At 47.1% G+C, this 22696-nt stretch overlaps 1 protein-coding gene across 1 annotated transcript; it reads left to right on the forward strand.

Moving 5' to 3' along the window:
• Window positions 1-23: 23 nt before the first annotated feature.
• On the forward strand, window positions 24-22356 carry LOC139757547 (putative neural-cadherin 2). The gene is made up of 21 exons (XM_071678116.1): window positions 24-777; window positions 6492-6725; window positions 7394-7569; window positions 7880-8026; window positions 9206-9382; window positions 11975-12377; window positions 14118-14320; window positions 14672-14835; window positions 14956-15124; window positions 15355-15708; window positions 16205-16375; window positions 16690-16829; window positions 17182-17527; window positions 17854-18099; window positions 18516-18854; window positions 18958-19285; window positions 19576-19765; window positions 19925-20157; window positions 20394-20669; window positions 20796-21047; window positions 21332-22356. Exons 1-21 carry the CDS (start codon window positions 24-26, stop codon window positions 21661-21663), a joined length of 5634 nt encoding a protein of 1877 aa, XP_071534217.1. The 3' UTR covers window positions 21664-22356.
• The last annotated feature ends 340 nt before the right edge of the window (window positions 22357-22696 follow it).

A 22696-nucleotide genomic window follows, 5' to 3' on the forward strand; every position in this document is an offset into this window, starting at 1 on the left:
GTCTCAGGGGAGAGAGATGGCCCATGAACCTTATTGGTCCACAAGGGCACAGTGGACGAGCCGAGCTCACTGTACACACTGATAAGCGGCAGATAATTCCCCAAGACTCGCAGTCAGCGCCGGCAGACAGTCATGAAGGTCACAGGGAAGGCAGTTATGTGGAAAATCTAAAATTCCTGGATTCTCAACCCTCGTCCACTGCCTCAAAACAAACAGGAGGAAAGACGTCAAGAATGACGAATCCTTTAGTTACACACGGGAACATTACAGGGACGATGGAGGGATATGCAACCATCAGACCCCAGGTCCAAACATTAGCGTCCCAATTCAGTGCCACAAAGCCAGTAATCAAGCCTGATCTCAACAATGGAGCTTCATTTTCCGATGATTTTTCCCGTAAATCTAAGCTGAATCAACATGACCCTTTCTATATACATGTGATGAAGGAGCCTCTCCCCCGTGATGCATCTCCTGAAGGCCACCTGGTGAGGTCTAGAGTCTGGCGTGCCGCCGAGTCAGCAGCAGATGAGCACTACGAGCTGGGCAGCTTCAGTTCTGACAGCGGGTGTGACGATGGTGAGGAGGGAGCCAGCGGTAACAACAGGTCTGAGCCAGCGGGGCGTCGTCTGGATGGCGGCAGCTTACACGGTCTGGGGGGATCCAGAGTACATGTGTCGGAGACGGTGGTCACACTGCTGGTGAAGGACATCAACGATAACCCGCCAGTCTTCCCCAACGCCACCATGTTCGGCCACGTCCAGGAGAATGGCCCCATCGGTAAGTACAACCATTACTCTCGTTATGTACAACAAACCATGAATGGAATAAGTCGAATATTGTTGTTGTTATGGTTGTAACAATACTTGTCTATCTACTGTGACGTTCACATGAGAGGAATCAGTCAGGTCCGGGAAGTGACCATAACTTTCACAACATCACGTAGGACACAACACCATCAACAACTTCTCGAATATCAAAAGTTTTTTTAGTTGAAATTCTGTTAATTCGTAGCATTATGTCAAGAACGTAAACATGATTACGATGCAGGACGTCACAACATTCAGTGACAAACAACGTGTCAAAAAAGAACGAGTGATCAGGAAATTATCCTTACGTTTGACCTGACCTGCGAGGCAACAGACACACATCATCACCACACGTCACCCACAACACATCACCAGACAACTTGAAGTTACTACATTTCAAGCAGACATTGTGTTACATACATACGTGTGACATATATACATACGTGTGACATACATTCATACGTGTTACATACATACATACGTGGTACATACATACATACGTGTTATATACATACATCCGTGTTACATACATACATAGGTGTTACATACGTAATATATATTTTCCTAAAATACGTCGGAAGAAATAAATAAATTGCTGGAGCGGATTTTTTTAATGGGGATCCGAATGTGTGTGTGTGTGTGTGTGTGTGTGTGTGTGCGCGCGCGAGAGATGTCATACTTTATGTGTATCTATATTTTCTTTTTTCGGTGGATGTACATATTTCTCTTTTCTATGTGCTTGTTCTGTGCGCGCGCGCGTGTGTGTATGTGCGTGTATGTGTGTATGTGTGTATCTTTGCTCGTATTTGCTTTCCTGTTTCTCTCTCTCTCAGTGCTTGTACTTGCTTCTAATGTTTTTGTGTATGTCTGTAACTGCACGTATTGTCTTATATTCTGTACTTGATTTTGTATGTCAGTGACCAACCAGCTCTACATGGTGGGACAATCCATCATCCAAAGATAAATACAATTTATTTTTCCCACAGAACCTTGCGACTCAACACAGCTTACATTGTCAGAATACTAAGTGAAGCTCTTGCTTTCATTGGCCAGTTCCCTCCCAGGAAACCGCTATTGTTTAAATGTGTTTCAATTACCTTTTACATGAAAACACTCCGTCGAACCCCTCAGTCTCAACCCCTTCTACACTGGTGTATATGCTTCGCTAATTTGCACCTTAAATGCACAACATGACTTTTCTAAACAGGGTTGAATCCCTGTGTGGTCGGCATTCACACGGATGGTTATCTTGGCTTTACCGAGGTTGAACACGACCATTAGTCATGCAGTCATAGCCTTTATGGCTTCGCTGATGTGTGACTCGGATGTAAACGATAACTGTATCTTCCCTGATGTCGGGCAACGTTGTGCGAAGCGAGCTGTCCTCCTCCTCCCCAGGTGTCGTACACGATTGTGGAGTGAGGTGTCATGGGCTTGATGACCTCGGACACGAATATACGAATCAAACTATCATGGCTTTATTGACGAGAGAGAGAGAGAGAGAGAGAGAGAGAGAGAGAGAGAGAGAGAGAGAGAGAGAGAGAGAGAGAGAGAGAGGTGAGTCAAACGGGTTAGTGGAGGCTCAGCGGGAACATTACCTCAGATAAATGCCTCTTTAAATCTTATCAAGGTTGACTTTACGAGTAATTACTTAGAATCGTCATCAGTGTCAACTGAACCACATATCAAGACGTGAACTACGTATCATATATGTGACCTCGTAACCAACTGGTGTTGTTATCTAACGTTGCGATGACGTACGTTATATGTTACATTGCTAACTTATACACTTTTCTGTCTTAAAATTGATGATGACGGGTTTTGTAGATATCTTAACCATTATATATATATATATATATATATATATATATATATATATATATATATATATATATATATATATATATATTATCCAGTGTTAAGTAAAGAAGAGCATATTTACAGAGGGCAGGAACTGCTGAGGCAATGACCACAGAAATAGTGAGCTAACTGGCCAGGGGTCCGAACAGCTCCAACATTTACAGGAACATTACGACCCTCCAACATTCTTACCATCTGCCTCCCCAGCTCCAGCCCACCATGGAATCTATTGCAGCGCGGGCGTTACGGAGGAGAAAAATCCTCACTGTTTTTTTTCTTCGTGTTTAACAAAACGGAAGTTTAAAAAAACTTTTCTTCGTAATTTGAGACGTTATCTTGTGAGATGAACCCTTTACATCATGACTCGCTCTCTCTTCTCTCTCAGACAACTTAATTTTTCCATTTTTTGAGGTTTTCGAAGTAGTGAGGACAGACCTCTGTCTGGCTTCATGGAGGGCATCACAGGTGGGTGTAGTCATACTCGCGTCATCATGACACATTCACAAACTGATGAACAAGCCTAGTGGTATACTACCTTCGTGGTGCAAGAGGCACTATGGTCTAATTTTGTCTGTCACACACTAACAGGACGCATACAACTGTCGTGGTTTGACACAGACTTAGCCTGGCAGTTTGAGTGTACAGACAGAGGACAAAATACCCCTCTTGTGCCTGTGTGACTACTGAGGAATAATTATCCTGTCATACCTTTATATAGAACGAGAAAGAGAGGGATGATTATGTCTCCTGCAAAACGTACCTCACATATCTAGGTTATTATAACAGAATTATATCAAAGATTTTATAAGGAAAGAATATTTCTCTCACTAGGTACTCTAGTTTTAACTGGCGGTGGTTCTCTCTCTTTCTCTCCTCTGTGTTTAACTTTCTCAAGATTAGTCTCGACTTTTTAAACTCAGTATGACGACGCTTCCTAAAAACCTTGCCAGGTTTGATTAACTATCCACGCAGCTTATCTCAGCAGGCAACTTTTAATGACGTTTAAAACTTTTTCAGTCCAGTTGGGATTACAAGGTACGCATGAAACCGCAGTACATCACAGATTTTGCCCAGTTTTTTCCCCTGATTAATTTTCCTTCAGTCAGAAGTTAGGACAAGACTGGTCTCCCAGTGTGGCACTCAAGCACAGCCATGCCAGGCCCGGAGCTCAATAACTCCACGAGTCGTTCCATCTTCGTCTGTCTGTGTGTCGTCTGGAGAGACGACTTAATTACCGGCGACACATCCTCCTGGCGCCTGGTCGCTGACAGTCCTCCAGCCTCTGCCATCCCACACGACATATCATCTATTTAATTGTCTATCGACCATACTGGTACTGAGGAAGAATGTTACTTTATAATCATACAATGGCAGTAGATGTCTTATCTTTCTTGTCATATTTTGTTCTTGTTGTTCTCTGGACAAGATTCACCATATTTCTGTTTCTTTAATCGAACGATTTTTGGTTAACTAAATCTCAAATTGTCGCACAATTATGAAAAAAAGACTGAAGACCGAGGTTTAATTTTTGATGAAAATATCTAATGTCAGATGTTGCATAAAAAAGTTTTAATTTTGGGTTCAGCACAGAGGAATTGGAGGGAAAAACAAGATTCTTCACAGAGATCCAAAACCTAATTTGATTTAAGTTGCTCAGAGAAGAGTGGCCACCGACCTAGGGTTGTGATTCCCCTCACGTTCCTCCTGGTACAACATGTATAACACAACTCCTGCTATATACAACAATCTTTCCGAATTCTTAAATATAACTCGTGATATATCTTTACTGTATTCTTGGTTTACCTTTTTGATTTGAATAGATTTTACTTCTAGTTTTGAACGATATTTTGGCAAGGTTTTCCTTGACAAGAATAACATGCTATGTTTAGGATTCTGTTACAACCAATGTCTTACACTTTACATTTCTGATATTCACAAACGATAGACTTTTTATAATTGATAAACAAGTCACTCCACCTACCCAAACTTGCGAAACAAATTATGATAGCGGCATCAATGAATATTTGCCTCAATATATACTTAATAAGGTACATTACTGACAAGCGAAATATGATGTAATTCATTTGATACTGTAGCAAAATAAAGGCAAACTTAAGCAACAGAATCATTTTCGTCCTCCATGAAGCAGTTTTCTAAGTTCCAGAGAAATCCTGGCGGGAGATCTGTTTCCTGTCGGGAAGTGTCCTTAAAAATCACACAATTTCTGGCTGAGCCGCTGAACCTTGCAGTTTCCGCTTTGCGCCAGTGGTCTAAACGAGACAAATTTATAAGGGAAAATACCTTTTGATGTCAGTGAAATACGATTCATAGTGGCTCTCTGATGAAACCTGAAAATGGTTTAGACTTGTCATATTTTGGCTTTTGAAACATGTTATATAGATGTAATAAGTGTCAAAATTTAGTTAACATGGCGGATCAGTCAACGAATGAAAGTGATACTTAGTAAACTATGTATCTGTATGTATCTTCATATGATGTAGTATGAGGCACTTAAGGACATATGGCATCAAACATAATCATTATGATGATTGTCAGTCATAGTCACAGAGTAGGTGACGCATTACTCTAATGATGATGACTTTGGTGAGGGAGTATTACCATTCCCTGGCTCTTGGCTGTATGTTCACCAGGGATGCAGGCGACAATCCCTCACGGGATCCCCAAAAGGAAGTGTATACGTTCAGGGTTCGTCCCGTCCTGCTCTCGGGTCGTTCCGTCCTGCTCAAGGTTCGTCCCGTCCTGCTGAAGGTTCGTCCCGTCCTGCTCAAGGTTCGGACCGTCCTGCTCAAGGTTCGTCCCGTCCTGCTCAAGGTTCGGACCGTCCTGCTCAAGTTCGTCCCGTCCTGCTCAAGGTTTGTCCCGTCCTGCAGAAGGTTCGGACTGTCCTGCTCTAGGGTCGTCCCGTCCTGCTCACAGGGAATAATGTATGAAGTCCTGTGTTGGGTGAGGTCCTCCACCCTGGCCCACGCTGTTCCTACTGGCTGATCAAAACACATGTCTTCCCTGGACAGAAAATAAACTCACTGGAATGTAAACGACCTCGAATGACCTCAATAGTATTTAAGAGAATGAACTGCCTCAGCATCATCAGAGGTCTCACTAATGATTCTAATAACACCAACAATGGCTTTTGACGCCTTCCCTTTTATTATCCCTGAAGACTTTAAACTACCGGTTCCTGCACTTGCAAACAGCTGCATAAGACGCGGTCATTTGCACCGTAATTATAATTAACTCCCCTGATCCTATAATGACCTCTTTATACGTCATCCAGCGTGATGGGAAACCTCTTCGGTAATTATCTTTAAAGAGAGATCAAGTTTACGAGGTGGGTAGTTAACAGTACAGCCTCGCACTCTGTGTTGTTCATCCCAGACGGTTGTGTTACCTAATGTAACGCAGTAACATCTGATGTAACACAGTAACACTCGACCTTGTTAACATCATCACAGCTGCGTTCCAGTAATTGGAGAAACACACTTACACTCGGTTGTTCTCCTATCGAAACTTGTGTTATGATATAAAGTAACGCTTGAATGTTACGCGTGTCACAGCTTGGATGATACAGCGCCGACGGACGTCGTGACATCCAACGTAACACTGTGGGGGAAGGGGAGGAAGGGAGGGGGTGGCAGTGCGTCACACACCCTGGCTGGCTGGTGGCTCATTATCCTCGTTTGCTCTTATATAATCTGCCACGAGGGTCGTTGCGGTGGGGTGCTCTCTCTCTCTCTCTCTCTCTCTCTCTCTCTCTCTCTCTCTCGAGCACCAAGCATTACATGTTATATAACTATGTACACTCAGATCTGTCAGTGGCTGTTATCAGCGCGTGGGACGCGGACGACACTTCTGAGGGCACCAACGCCAGGATCACCTACTCCATCGAGAAGAACGTCATCCAGGAACGTACGGGTGAGGCCATCTTCTCCGTTCATCCTGACACCGGCGTGGTGCGGACGGCCATCTGTTGTCTGGACCGAGAGACCACACCCGAGTACGAGATCCAGGTGGTGGCCACAGATGGTGGGGGTCTCAGGGGTGAGTATCCATCTGTTGTTTGGACCGGTAGATCAACTCCATGGTACACCATCTGCCTGGCCTGGACTGGCCTGGCCTGGCCTAGCCTGGCCTGGACTGGCCTGGCCTGGCCTGGCCTGGCCTGGACTGGCCTGACCTGGCCTGGCCTGGACTAGGAAATCGCAGAATATTATGTACAGTTATGTCTGACTAGTGACAAACTCGATGTTAGGATGGAATAAAGTTACTCTATGTTTTTCATGGATTATTTTGTATCTTGAATATTGTGAAAAGAAAGTCGTGTTATTGCTCCAAGTATCAACGCGCTGATACAATATATTTTTCCGAATCATTTCTACATTTTCTGTTGATGAATTGAATGGGAGGAGCTTATCTAACAACATATATACATATACTTCACATCAAGTGTTTTAAGCATTTCTTTATCAGCACAACCCAGACAGATTATCATATTTCACTGATAAAATTTGATATGAAAAGAACCGACGTTATAGATGAACAGACTACTGCTTCCAGTATGATGAATTCAGAATCATGCCAGTCAAGAAAACTCAGGATGATACAGGAATGTCTCCATGATACAGTGTGTGTGTGTGTGTGTGTGTGTGTGTGTGTGTGTGTGTGTGTGTGTGTGTGTGTAAGACCAGCGGTGTGCCTCACTGTCGTAGGGACGGGCGTGGTGGTGGTGCGTCTGGTGGACGTGAACGACAACCCACCAAGACTGGAGCGAACACTGTGGCATGTGGAGATGGACGAGACCTGGGGCGCTGGTCCTCCCGACAACTCCACGCTGCTTCACATCTCCGTCCTCGACCCTGACACTGCCAACTACTTCTTCTACAGGGTGAGTGAGTCACTTCTACACGGTGAGTCACTTCTACAGAGAGAGTCATATCTACAGGGTAAGTTGCTTCTACAGGGTAAATCACTTTTACAGGGTTAGTCACTTCTACAAGAAGAGGCACTTCTAGCAGGTGGGGCTCTTATCTTACAGGGTGAGTTACTTCTTTTACATGGTACGTAATGCATTATCACGTTGTCAGAAACCATCTTAAAAGGTGAAGGTTTCATGATACACGATAAGGAACTCTTAGATCAGGTTTAGACATATATTCTACTGAAAATGAGACTTTTTCTTTCCCCCCGTGTGTCAGGTGGTGGAGGCGAGCGGGTGGGGCTGGGAGCACTTCGGCATGAGGACGGCCGGGTATGTGGGACAGCTGTACGCACTGAAGACGCTGGACTACGAAGACGACACCCATCGTCGGGGCTTCAAGTTTATGGTTCAGGTGACTGACAGGGTGAGTAGGTACTCAACCAGTAAACATACAACATGAGTATTGACTCAACTAGTAAACATACAGCATGAGTATTGACTCAACCAGTAAGCATACAGCGTGAGTATTGACTCAACCAGTAAACATACAGCATGAGTATTGACTCAACCAGTAAACATAAAGCATGAGTATTGACTCAACCAGTAAACATACAGCATGTGTATTGACTCAACCAGTAAACATGCAGCATGAGTATTGACTCAACCAGTAAACAGCTGAAGCACATATTCTGGAAATCATCTGAATATGACGAGAGAGAGAGAGAGAGAGAGAGAGAGAGAGAGAGAGAGAGAGAGAGAGAGAGAGAGAGAGAGAGAGAGAGAGAGAGAGAGAGAGAGAGAGAGAGAGATTTAAAAGAAGTACATACTAGCAGGGTTAGGTATGCTCTATCCTTTGCGTGACTTTCATTTGCAGAAAAATATCAAAAAAGTATTAAAAGAAAAATGTTTGGCGTCATTAAATCAAATATATTTTTCATAGCTTATCAAAAATTAATCTTTACATGTGATATTGATATCTGATTATGTTCAGTGTTGTATCATCTCTGTTATGAACAATATGAAAGTGTTGTGTTACAGAGTTTTATCTGTTTACTGAACAATTATATGGATGACTCATGGAATGCTGTCAGTGTGCAGGGAGGAGGAGCATGGACGCAGGAGGCCAAGGTGAAATATCTGCCTCTCTTTCTCCTGTTGGCCGAGGGCCTCCCTGTTGGCCGAGGGCCTCCCTGTTGGCAGAGGGTCTCTCTGTTGGCCGAGGGCCTCCCTGTTGGCCGAGGGTCTCCCTGGCAACTGGCGATAATGGAACAAGAAATAAAGTTGCAGGAAGTGTGAGAGCATCGCTTCCGCTGTTCTAACTCACTTGTTCGGAAAATTGCTTTTTCTCACACACGTAGACGGCGAGGCGGCCATACACCCTTACTGGTTCCTTGAATTTTTCTTATCGACGAAATGGTCGACCACTGTCTATGGTCAGCTCCAGATAGATGGCCTGGAGGAATGTACGAACATCTGGCGTCTGGATGATGGTGTCCAACAACTGTTGTGTGCTTTCTGATCTCTCTCTGAATGGGTTAGGTTACATTGATGTAGATGGGTCATGACCAGCTGGTTACCCCAGTACCACCTGTCTCTCCCCCAGGGCCGCGGGGGGTGGGAGGACTCGCGCCACCTGGACTCCGCCTGGGTGTCCGTCCTCCTGAGGGACGTCAACGACAACCCACCACAGTTCCACCGCCCGCACGCCCACGTCACCGTCAGGGAGGACGCCGCCCCCGGTACCCTCCTGGCTGCCCTCCCCGCCCATGACCCAGACATGGTGAGTACACCCGCCCAGACACTCATCTGGTGAGTACACACACGTCCGCACGCCCACCCAATCTCCTGGCCATACTCACCGTGAGGGAACTCAAAATCTCTCACACAACTCAACTACAGACACCCCCTCACCTCACCTGAACATGGGCTGTGTGTCTGAACTTCCACACCAATTTTGTGCTGATACGCGCGCACGCGCACACACACACACACACACACACTATGCAAAACTATGAGTACTTAGACAAATGGGAAAAGTTACATTTTTCAAAGTATCTACACGCAAAGGATTTTATCTGTGTAACCCCTACAGATATTCAGTAGCAGAGTATGTAATAAACAAACGTAATCATTGGTCGTGCATGAAACATGACTAACCCTAGCAATAAAGATAACATTACCCAGTGTTATGTTACTGTATATTCCCAGCAGTGATCATGTTCTGACTTTTATTCTTTTGTGCCATGATATTCGTATGATCCCGCGTTACCTACCGTAATCTGTCTGGCGGAAATATGGTTTTGTTCGCAAATGAATGGGTTGAAAAAGCCGTATAGGGAAATATAAAATCTCTGGTACTGCGAGGGTTTATATATATATATATATATATATATATATATATATATATATATATATATATATATATATATATATATATATATATGCACGGGTAAGTACTGTAGTAAAAGATACTTGTCAAGGAAAAGGATCTGTTTTTTTGCCGAGTCTTTCCAGAGTAGTGGGCTGGGTGGCTGGGCAGGAGGGCGGCGGTGATCTCGAAGAATCTTCAGCAAACATCCGGACTTCTTTGACGTCTCCGTCCTCATCCCGGGGAACAGAAGACGTGAGAGAAAGCGCAGCTGGTTGGCAAAGGGGAAAACTTCACATATAAGTTGAACGTTTCTACTTTGGATGTGGAGATGGTGCGGAATGTTGGCCTCCTCCTACCTCCTCACCAGCGGTATCCAGCTCTGGCCTGGATATATATTGCTCAGTACCTCTGGGAATCTTGGCCGTCCGTGAGGGGGATTTAGAGAGGTATTTTATGTACTATACTTAACCCCTTGAGCACAGTGGTAGCACGATCCTTCAGAGCGATGGTACGACCCTTGTTTATGATGGCGTAACCTTTCACCTGGCCTTGAGAAGTCAGGTCAAAGGTCGAGCATACACCCAACATACAGTGTTTCATACTTTTCTTTGATTTATTGTCAGCGGAGGCACAATCTCTTGATAAATCATTTCAGAAGTGAAATCCTGAAGGTCGTAATGCATTTGTGTCAATCGTGACGAATGAGGGAGATTTCCCATCTCATTATTATCCTCCGAGATTTAACTGATTAGATGCATAAATTGCATCACGGTATGAGTCTGCCAGGTGAGTGCAGGTGACTTAGCCACATACCTTAATACATATAGATTCAACAGCATGTGCCTGATAGAACAACAGAAGGTATTCAATAACACGTTGAAACAAAATTACCTGATCTTTTACCGATTGAGGCCATTGTGCAGCAAAATACGTGAAGAATTAGGCTACTCTGACCTTTACTATTTGGGAGTCGCACTGCTGCAGGATCTGATCCCATAAAAGGTTCAAGCCTTGTTTTCATTTAATCTATCTCCGGAATGTGTGTGTGGTTTGACGTATCTGGCCTCTAACTTCCTCTCTCTGCTTGGGTAGAAAGAGGGGTCGTGGAGACGAAAGTGTAGTGAAGATGTAGCTTATGGGCAAAAATGAAGATTTTCTTTCACCTGACCTACAAAATGATCAAATTAAGTTCAAGGACGTCTGCAGGGAAATGCTTCACGGAGAATAGGTTTACATAATACATATTGCGTGACTGACTCTTTTAATTCTTCCGACTATCGCCCAATTGCTCTCACTTCTGATGTCTCCATCGACTTTAAGACTCTCCTTAACTGCCATTCTAGTTTGGAAACTAGTTTGGAAACCTTACATAATCAACATTGGAAAATCTGCTTCCTAAAAGTTTGAGTCTTGTATAGTTGTCGAAGCTATGACACCCGTGAATAGCTACCTCAGATCTACTGGGGTCTTACTGTCTCCAGAATAGAGATCTGTTCACATATATGGAATGGCTCTTCCTCGGCGTCTTTATTACATGCAGTGGAATAAAAAGTTTTTCGTCTTAGTAATTCTCCAAGCATCATCACTTTTCAATTACCCATCTCTGTTTGCCACGTTGTTGCTGCCGCCTACCCTATTCTACAAGTAAGACCTTGGTCATTGCTCTCGTGAACTGTCTGCTTATGCTCCTGCCATCAAGGCTTGAACCCGTCACTATTTCCTTTAGTTGCTGTGTGGAGACTAGTCATACAGAGACTGACCGTTATGCTCCCTCCTTCCCTCTTTCAAGAATCGGGTCTCCAGACACCTGAGGAACTCTTGAATAAAATCATAATTCTTTTTCTTACTTTCTTACTCAATTTTCCTTTCACTAAATAGGCCACATCTATGGCGTGTTAGCCCGGGCCACGTCAGTCACTATATATAAAGGAAACATCCTGTATGACAGTATGTAGATACATTCACACGTGAAGATCCAGTATAGACTTAATCATCTCACAGGATGGACGACAGAAGGTGGATTACCGTGTGGAGGGAGGCTGGGGCGTCCTCACCGTGGACTCTGAAGGGGAGGTAAGCCTGCGTGGGGTCCTGGACCGCGAGGCTCCTCCTGACGGCGGTATAGGTGTGGCCAAGATCCTGGGCGTGGACCGTGGCCAGCCGCCCCTCACGGCCACCGCCACCCTCACCATCACCGTAACAGACGTCAACGACAGCCCACCCGTCCTCCTCCCTCCCACACTCTTCCACGTGATCGAGGGCGCTGCCCCAACCCTCCTGGGCGCCCTCACTGCCACTGATCACGACGTGTGGGCGCTGGGACACGGACCGCCCTTCAACCTCTCCTTGTCACCCAACAACACAGCGTCCGTCTTAGCTCACATCACACTGAAGTTCGACCCTCGTAAGTACTCAGACTGTCACAAACTTCGTTCTCCTTGTATACACTTTCGTTGCTCATGACGGCATCACTCGTTCATCAAATACATCTTACTTTTATATTTCTTCACAACTCCTGTAATCCTGACTGGCAAACACTGGGAGATCTCCAGCAAGACGAGGACATTACATTATTTTTGGGGAGGAACTTTATGTCACCGATTCCCGGGAAAAAAGTGGCCAAAGATATTGCATATCATAATAAGGTGTACTTTAACCCTGGGGATAGGGGAGAAAGAATACTTCCCACGTATTCCCTGCGTGTCGTATAAGGCGACTAAAAGGGGAGGGAGCGGGGGGCTGGAAATCTTCCCCTCTTTTTTAATTTTCCAAAAGAAGGAATAAAGAAGGGGGCCAAGGAGGACATCCTCTCTAAGGCTCAGACCTCTGTCCTTCGCGCTACCTCGCTAACACGGGAAATGGCGAATATGTATGAAAATGGAATAAGGTCTACTTATTATCTATTTAGTACGATAGAAGTACTGTAGGATCGCTTGATGATGGTCTTATTGACTTAGGTAAACAGCGCTGGTCTCAGTGAGCCGTACTGTGTTTTGCTCAAATATGTGCGTTTGTCAACACGATAAGTTTAATGATCCATCATTTGGTCATGAGATAATCCTAAGTTTAATCTAATTAAAACTTTTCAGATAAACATGTCAACTGTCAAAATGAAAAGTATCGAGTTTAATTCAATGATGTGTTTTCTGTGGCAGATGAAAAAACTGACTATTCAATTCTCGTTGATTGTCCATTTTCTGTCTTACCATCTTTTCGTTATACCTATGCCATTAGAGTGAAGAAAAATGTACGAGTATTTTACATTGGCTCACTTGCTAAATCGAAGTGTGACAGTAATGTATCTGTGATAAAGATGTATAGAGCAGGAGGGAAAGGTTGCTGTATCTGAACTGGTCTGGCACAGATCTGTGTTATATAGCGGTTGGCACAAAACTTATAGATTCTTTACGATATGAATCAATAATGATGTTTTAAGATTTAACAACTAGAAACACCAATATTCGCGAGTGAATATAATATGTCCGCCTCCACACTATCACTCACCATCATCTTCACAACGGAGGAAGAGGTACGCCATCAAGGACATTTTTACGACATCCTGGATAAAACTGAATTCACTTTACCCTCGACAACTGCATCTTCACGAAAACTTCGACACCACTGGCCTTTGATCTGAGTTTTTAAGGGTCAGATCAAAGAGCATCTTTACTACACTCTCATCACCAGTAAACCTTCAAAACCTCTTGCCTTTGACCTGATCCTTCAGGAATATCATACGATACTGAGTTCAGGAAGAAAACGAAGAAAATAAGCGAAAGGAAGAGAGCAAAAACATTATCTTTTTTATCTTCTGCGAAGATATTTACGGACTTCCTTGGTGTAGTGGTTAGCGTTCATGACTGACGCATTCACAGTCTGCCCAGGGTAGAGCGCATAGGTTCAAATCCTGGATGCGGAAGTCGACCCACAGTCATCCCAACTGTGGTTCCACCGTGGGGGTTGGTTGATAAAAGGGGTACCTGATTCAGTCTAGGGTATATGCTTATAGCGTTAATGAGATGGCCTTGATTAGGGCCTCAGTTCCCCATGCCGCCTCAGCTGACATGAAAAAAGGCCAAGTAAAGAGGACTCCTCTCTCTCTCCTTTGTTGGTTCCATACATAACATCACACCGTCGCTGACAGATCTTGACAGTGGTCGGGGCGGGGCGGAGCTGTGGACGGTGGACGCCGTGGACCGCGAGGAACACCGTCAGCTGCTGGTGGGGGTGCTGGTGGCTGACGCTGGGGGGTTGGCCGCCACCCACACCGTCACAGTGGTCATCGATGACGTCAACGACAACCCCATGAAGCCAGCAGCCAAGACTGTCTACCTCTGGAAGACTCAGGTAGGTCCGTTCTACCTGCAGGTAGATGCCCGCAGCCAAGACCGTCTACCTCTGGAAGACATAGGTAGGACCACTCTCCCTACATGCTTATATGCAGGTAAAATAATATGGGATGGAATAAATTGGGTCGTTGTGGTATATGGGGGACGACGTACTGTCGATAGACTGAGTTTTAGGGAGTGGTCATGGTACACCACGGGTTGGTTTTGGGTCATGGTCGAAGATAGTAGACTTTTGTTTCTGCAAATCATACTTGACAACTATAGAGATGACGCGTGCAAATGCGGTCATTGTTCGTCAATAAAAGAGACCCAATATTACTAAAGATGTTTAAAATCCTATTGGACGCAGGGAGGAGGGTCGGACGCACCGCTGGGCCGGGTGTTCGTGGACGACCCCGACGACTGGGACCTGGGAGACAAGACCTTCCGCTGGCGAGGCTCCCCACACCCGCTCTTCTCCCTCAACACCCACACTGGTGATATCTTCGCCTCCAGCCAGGTCACGGAAGGAAGGTTAGTCTCCTTCTTCCCCTACTGACTGTGAGGAAAGATCTTTATTTTCGTATGGTATATAACGAAATGGTCAGCTAGACCGTCAGGAGCTTGACCTGTCTGTGTTGGTTGACTCTGCAGGTACGAGCTGCAGTTCGCGGTGGATGACCTGGTCTGGGGTCAAAAGGACGTGGCGGCCAACGTGACTGTGGCAGTGCGGGTGCTGCCAGCTGACGCCCTCGCCCACGCCGCCCCCATCACCCTCACGCCCACCACGCCCGCACACCTCACCACTGGATGGGCGCCAGAGGTCAGATGCCCGGGAAAATGGGTGACTTTTCTTCTAATACATTTTATGCATATTAAAGTTACTGTGTGTGTGTGTGTGTGTGTGTGTGTGTGTGTGTGTGTGATTTACTAGACCGTGCTACTGATTGTAGCGCAGCCTTGAAGCTGCAGGTGCGTGTATACAAACACAAATGTGTAGCTTGCGTGGCAACCAAGTAAGGCCTTTCTTTTGTTTATCTTGGTGTGGAGCAGGAGGGCGGGGGTGGTCTGGGGCGTCTGGTGCGGGGCGTGTCGCAGGTGGTGGGCGGGGTCGTGGAGGTGATCAGTGTCCAGGCCTACGAGGAACACCCACGCCATTCTGACCTTCATTACCCCCGCCTGGACGATATAAATCACTACCCTGCCGCCAGACCTACCGCGCCTCCCGTAAACAAGGCCTCCCTCCAACCGCCCTTATCAACCCACGCCTCCCCAGGCGGCGGGGAGGAGGAAGCCCGACGCCACTCCCCCTCAACGTGTGTGTGGGTGAGTGTGAGGGAGTCGCCGTCGGGAGGTTTTATGGACTCGGTCAAGCTACAAGGCCTGCTAGCGCTACACTCACGACTGGTCAGTGTCGACTGGCAGAGAGGGAGCTCCATGCTCTCCTGCACTTGCTAGTTTTTCCATTGTTAGAGATGACGAAGATAACATTCTATAAGTACAGACACAGATGAGAGATATTGATTATGATTTACGTATAGTAGCAGATGTATGCAGATATAAATGTTAACTTTCTAATCCCTACTTACTTCACTTTCAACCTCCAACATTTGGGAAGGTATAAATTTAGATTGTAAAAACAACTAAAGTTTATGGTTTTAGATTATCAAGAAGAATCTAAATCTCAAATAATGTTTTTAGTTTCAGGAAAACTACATGATCACAGATAAATAAATCATGCACTCCATGATCTGATGAAGGACATGCTTTTAAAGATTAAGATATCGTATAATATAGACGTGCTAAATATACATATAGATGATATAATGTAACATTACATATATATCTACATATAAGGCCATATCTTACTACCTGGTGTGTGTGTGTGTGTGTGTATGTAAAGCTAGAGGCGGCGACCAACCTGACGGTGGTGATGGCGGCCCCAGCTACTGGACCAGGAGGTACCAGGACTCGGGGACCTCACAACGACCCCGCCCTGCCCTCGCTACACCACACTGGCCCTCCTGATCCTTCCTCCGCTGCTTCCCGCGCCTCCGTCACACTCCCCTTGCAGGTAGTGTAGAGATCCTACTCTTATGTCATTCGTCACTCGGTATCTTCTCAAAGCTCTGTATACTCGAACTTCCTTTCCTATATCGCTCACACTCACCGCTTTTTTCCAAAGCGTCATTTCCTCTTACCCAAGATCCACCTCCATCTTTCACTCTCACCTCTACTACGAAGTGATGATTATACTGACTGACTGATATGTATCGCACACATGAATCACGCCGCTTTTCACCCAACTTTAGCTGACAGGGAAATGTTGCTGACAGTAGATGCCAAACTGGACGCGAAATGGGAATCACGATTCGTATCCTCCTCCAGGTCGTGGATACTAACTCGACATCTTTTGTAACACCGCGACTCACCCGCACCCATGCCTGCCGCGCCCACGAGCCAGAGACGTGCACGCCCACCTCCTGCCTCAACGGCGGCCGCTGTCTCGTTTCTCCAGCAAGCAACAGGTAACGTCGACAAATGTTCGTCAAATCCTCAACCAAAGTCAGCTGCCATATCAGGTACACTGGAGTGCTTTGATGTGCCTTACGTGCTCCAGTGTGCTTTTTCTTCTGTGCAAGGATAATTGGTGTGCCATGGTTAGACCTTTGTATACGAGAGAGAGAGAGAGAGAGAGAGAGAGAGAGAGAGAGAGAGAGAGAGAGAGAGAGAGAGAGAGAGAGAGAGAGAGAGAGAGAGAGAGAAAGAGAGAGAGAGAGAGAGAGAGAGAGAGAGAGAGAGAGATCCTGAAGGATCGACATGTTTATGTTTCCGTATGATTGTTCAGGGCAGCGTCAGTCACGTGTTTTCCTGCGGCAGGTGCGTGTGCCCTGGCGGGTCGTGGGGGGCGCGGTGCAAGGTGCTGGCTCGAACCTTCTCTGGCGATGGGTGGGCCTGGGTCAAGCCCCTCCCACCCTGCCTCCCCACCACTATATCTCTGCGGCTCCTCACCCGCCGCCCGCACACCCTCATCCTCTACTCCGGCCCTCTGGCGCCCCTTCCGCCACACCCACACTCCCCGTCCACGCCCATGCTGGCTCTACAGCTGTGGCGAGGGCGTCCACAGCTGCTGCTGGAGGGTAGTGCTGGAGCGCTCAAGCTGGAGGTCAACGCTACACTTAACGATGGTGACTGGCACACAATCCACCTGCGAATCACCTCTCAGGTAGGTCAACAGCCTCATGCTCAGGAGGCTGTGTTTATGTACTGCACTATTCAGTTTTCCTGACCACACAACACAGAGGTGCTCCTTCTTACGCCAAGCATCCTGCAGTTTGTTGCTCTCTACCCAGGTCTTCATCGTGGCCGTGATATCCTCTTCCGCTGGTGCCGTACTATCCTCCTCTTCCTCCTCCTCCTCATTTCATTCGCTTGAGAATGCGGAGCGGAACTTGGCTCATCTAGAACTGCAGCTTTCAGGGAGTTGTTTACTAAAATGATTGACTGTTGCACAAGCGGGAAGAGACGAGTTTCAGCTGTTGGTCTGTGCAGGTCGTAGCGTTGATGGTGGACCTGTGTGGTCGAGGGTGGGACAACACGACCCTGGACGACTCCCACTGCGCGGCGAGGGGGTCCTGGACCGACCCAAGGGGCGTGAAGGCGTGGGCGGGATCTGGACCCCTGCAGGTGGGTGGGCTGGCACACACTCCTCCCAGCCCCGCCCACCACGGGTGGCAAGAGGCGCCCACACCACGCCCACTAGACGGCTGTGTCTCACATCTCACACTCAACGGTCAGGTGAGGTTGTGACCAGTGTTGCTGCTACATGACTGGTTGTGACGTGGGTTGTGACCAATGTTGCTGCTACATGACTGGTTGTGACGTGGGTTATGACCAGTGTTGCTGCTACATGACTGGTTGTGACGTGGGTTGTGACCAGTGTTGCTGCTACATGACTGGGTTGTGACGTGGGTTATGACCAATGTTGCAGCTACATGACTGGGTTGTGACGTGGGTTATGACCAATGTTGCTGCTACATGACTGGTTGTGACGTGGGTTGTGACCAGTGTTGCTGCTACATGACTGGTTGTGACGTGGGTTATGACCAATGTTGCTGCTACTTGACTGATAAACTGCCATCATCAGCAGTGACGTAGCTACTGGTGGGCAGACGATGACGCCGTCAGCTGACTGTCCTGCAGCTTTGTTGCAGCTGGTGGACCTAGGGGAGCCGGCCTACAGCAGGGGCAGTGAGGGTGGCTGCCGCCCTCAGAACGCGGCCTGCCCGGGCGGGTGTGGACTCCGTGGCCAGTGTGTGGGCGGCTTGAGCCACCCGGAGTGTGAGTGTGAGTCTGGGTGGGCGGGTCCCGGGTGCACCACGCCCACCGTTCCTGCCACCTTTGGGTCGTCGTCCTACATGAAGTTAACGCTGTCCTTCACGCCGGGGCCGCAGGTGGTGAGGGCACATCTGCGGCTGAGGACCCGCGGCGCACGCCATGGCCTCCTGCTGCACCTGGCCTCACACCAACGTGCTCCCGCCTTCACTATATACGTATGACTCCCTTTGTTCTGTGGACAAAATGTTACTGTGAATTTACCTGATGTAGCATGAAGCATCTAACGTACTTCTACATTGGTTGTACAATTGTCTGCAGCTCCGAGGAGGTGTGGCGTGTGCGTCGTTGTCTGGGTCGGGGAGGGCGGCGCGGGAGGCCTGCGTGGAGGGCCGGCCTGTGGGTGACGGCGCCTGGCACACCGTGACAGCTGAGCGTCACGGCCACAACCTGGTGATCAGCGTCGACGACGGCGACGGTTGGCGACGCAACGAGTCGCTGGTGACACTAGGAACACCTGACGCAGAGGGAACCCCCACAGAGCCGCCCACGCCCCTGGATGTTGATGAAGAGGAGGGTGTGACTGTGGGAGGGTTGCCAGAGTTTGTGGGCGTTAGTCTCATCAGAGTTCTGGACGACCTGAAGGAGAGTGAGTGATAAATATCTGGGTCATTATGACCGCTCGAGTACCGCAACATATCATGGCTCAAGTGCCACACATTCCTACCCTCGGAATTGATCGCCATTTCTTAATGAATCTTTCGATGAAATTTATGAAATGACGAAACATATCCCACCTACTATACACGTGTTCCTTGTGATATAACCATATGTTCTTGTGGATGATTAGATATATGATTAATATGCTTAGTCTTCCTATTGTCGCCAGCTTAGCATACTCTCTCCTCTGCACGAGCTTCTTTGATCTGTTGTGTCCAGGTTGTATTGACGACGTGCGTGTGTCGGGTCGGCCGATGCCGCTGCCTCCCGCCGTGAATGGCACCAGCTGGGGTCAGGTGACCACCTTGCAGGGTCTGGAGCCAGGCTGCTCTGCCCCGGACGCCTGCCTCAACACCACCTGCGCCGCGCCCCTCTCCTGTGTCTCTACCTGGGGCCGCGCCTCCTGCAGGTCAGTCCTTCACCTCTGACTATATCTCAGACTCAGCTGGGCGTCTGCAGATCAATATGTTACGTTGTTTCTCACAATATAAACTTATGATCTGGTCCATAGCAACTTTACATTTAGTAGTAATACCGCCAGCATTATCCTGCCCGTCTCCTGCCTCAGCTGTGGGTCAGGAAGCCAGCTGGTGGGCCGCGCCTGTCAGGACGTGGACGAATGCCTATGGAGGCCCTGTTTACACGGCGGCTCCTGCTACAACCTGCGGCCCGGGTTCCAGTGTGTGTGCGGCCCGGGCCACACGGGCCAACACTGTCAGTGGACCGATTTATCTACAGAGGGCCACCCATTCATTGCCCCCGTGATCACTGTGACTCTTACAGTGTCACTCTTCCTCTTGGGTCAGTATCTCCATGTAACTACATGTATGTTTCATGTCTGACTTTCTCCCATCACATACACACGAATTTCAGCAAAGTAAAGCTTGCTTAGATATCCTCGATTTTCAGGGTCAATTTTCCTATATAACTGATACATCGACTATATGAAAAAAGGCTTTGTGATATATAGGAATTACCCACGACTGAACTCAGTATTGTTATGGCTTGTCTGACCCATGTTTGGTGTGCTGCACCAGTGGTGGTGGGTCTGGTCATGTCGCTACGTCTACGGAGACACTGGTTTGCTGGAGGACTGGTGGGGCAGCGAGGCGGCCCGGAATGTACTATCGTAGAGGAAAAGGGTGGCACCAAGGTGGATGGCACTGAGGTGGGCGGCATCGAGGCGGGCGGCACAGAGGATGGCGTCACGAAAGTGGGTGGGAGGCTGGGCTCGGAAGGCGACGACCACCACGAAGAGTTTCTTGAATGTTTGAAGCTTACGTCGCAGGTCGCACCGGCTCCGCCAAGAAAAGGTGCGTCATTTATTCAATTCCTCTTTTGTTTACAACACTTCTAACATCCAAAAACATTCAAGACGACGCACAACAACCATTATATGATGATTCTGTATGCTCACTGCTGGTCCATACGTCCACCAGGAGATGAGAGTGCAACCACGAAAGGCACGTCGCACACAACTGTATCCTCCGTCAGTAGCAGCGTCTCGATCTCTTCGGCGGTAGCAACGAGCGCGGGCGTCCCGTTAGGCCTGGTTGTGCCGGCGGGAGGAGAAGCAGTGGTGTGCGCAGGCGCAGGGGATCCTGACCCGCTCCTGGCGAAGGATGACCTCCGTGCCTATGCCTACGAGGGTGATGGATCCTCAGCAGCGTCCCTCACCTCAGCGTTATCAGGTGGGTGGGCAGGAGTCCCCGCCTGCAGGGGGATGCTACATGTCCTCATCTCTCTCCGTCAATATATTGATTCCATTTCCATTACATTTCCCTGCCTTAACCTCGCAGGCTGGCGGAGGGCAGGCGCACTCACTTCTTTAGTGGTACTCGTGGTTTAAAGTGCCAACCCTTCGTGTTTTTCCTCTTACATTTCTTTTACTAGATCACTTATCTGTGCTAGGTATTTCATCCTTCAGTGAGACATTTAACGTTTTCTTCATGTCATCTCGTCTTTTCCTGCACAGGTCTGCGGGAGGAGCAGCCTGAAGAGAGCAACATTAGACCACTAGTGACGGAGTTTCTGGAAGTGATGGATCTCCTGAAGAACCTGCCGGAGGCAACCAGGTCTCCCTCCATGTTGTCGAAGCCAAACGAGCGGACAGTAAAGGTTGTAGGGGAGACCCCGGTAAATGTAGTCCACAATCAGACGAAAATTCCGGAGTGCATAAGAGATAAAATATCCGGTGCCACGAAAAAACCAGTAGACACAGTTCCTGTAGACACCAGGCAAGCTAGAGACCTTGTTCCACGTATCTCAACATTTCGTAGTGAGGAAGAACAGACGACGGTGTGTTGAGGATCAGAAACAAATTAATGGAATCCCTGGATGGCTTTGAAGTGATAGTTCCAAGCAGAGTCAATCTTCACAACTGGAGTAACGACCAGTCTTAGTCTGATATCTTAATTTCCTCGCTATTCGTCGTCATATCTTGATGTTATCATGATATCAGGAGTGTACATGTTAGTATCCAGTGAGCAGTTATGGTCACTAGGATGGCGGGACTGAGCAAGAACAATACCAGTGGTAGTTAGCGGTCGCCAGAGCCTGATTGCCCTCACTGCCCACACGGAACTGAACGAGGTCAATAGTTGTCTTGTGCTAAAGATAAAGGTGTATTATGTTCCTTGAGGAATATGTTGAAAATTTTATACTGTTATCTCTGGTGGGAAAAGAATTTGGAAGCTTCAGTGCCAGACAAATACTTTGTCAGTCATTGCGGAAAACTTTCCAACTTTTCAATGAAGTTTGCATTTTCTTTCGAGGTAAGAGGTCATTCCGGACCTCTGAACACACCGGATTTTCCAGAATTGTTGAGGAGATAAAAGGTGAGGATCTGGAGAGTCGTGTGTGAGGTAGGACTGAGCATACTTTTATGTAAGAGAATTTCCTCTTTTACGTGAACAAATCTTTGCTCTCAGAAGCAATGGCAGTATAATTCCAATGTTTTATACATTTATAGAATATCTATAATATTTATATATATAAACATCCAACCATTTTATGTCTATCATTATCCTCTAATGTTACGACAACCCCATTGCAGAAGACTATCGTCACAGACACACTTTCTTCTCTTCTTTTAACTGTTGATCTGTCTTGTAAGTCATCTACACGTGGACACTTACCACAGAATGTCTTCAGAGCATCTCACATTACACTCTCATATTTCTTGATAAGTTTTCTGTGTTAATCTCATATTTGATATGAAGAGTGAGTTTCCTGGTTACCTACAGTGTGTAGATGTTAACAGAGGATATAACGTTGTGTGAAGGATCATAGAGAGGGTCAACAGGTCATCTCGTGCCTTGGAAATGGTTCTATGATATAC

The sequence above is a fragment of the Panulirus ornatus genome, chromosome 27 (genome assembly GCF_036320965.1).
Source record: "Panulirus ornatus isolate Po-2019 chromosome 27, ASM3632096v1, whole genome shotgun sequence".
Taxonomy (NCBI): domain Eukaryota; kingdom Metazoa; phylum Arthropoda; class Malacostraca; order Decapoda; family Palinuridae; genus Panulirus; species Panulirus ornatus.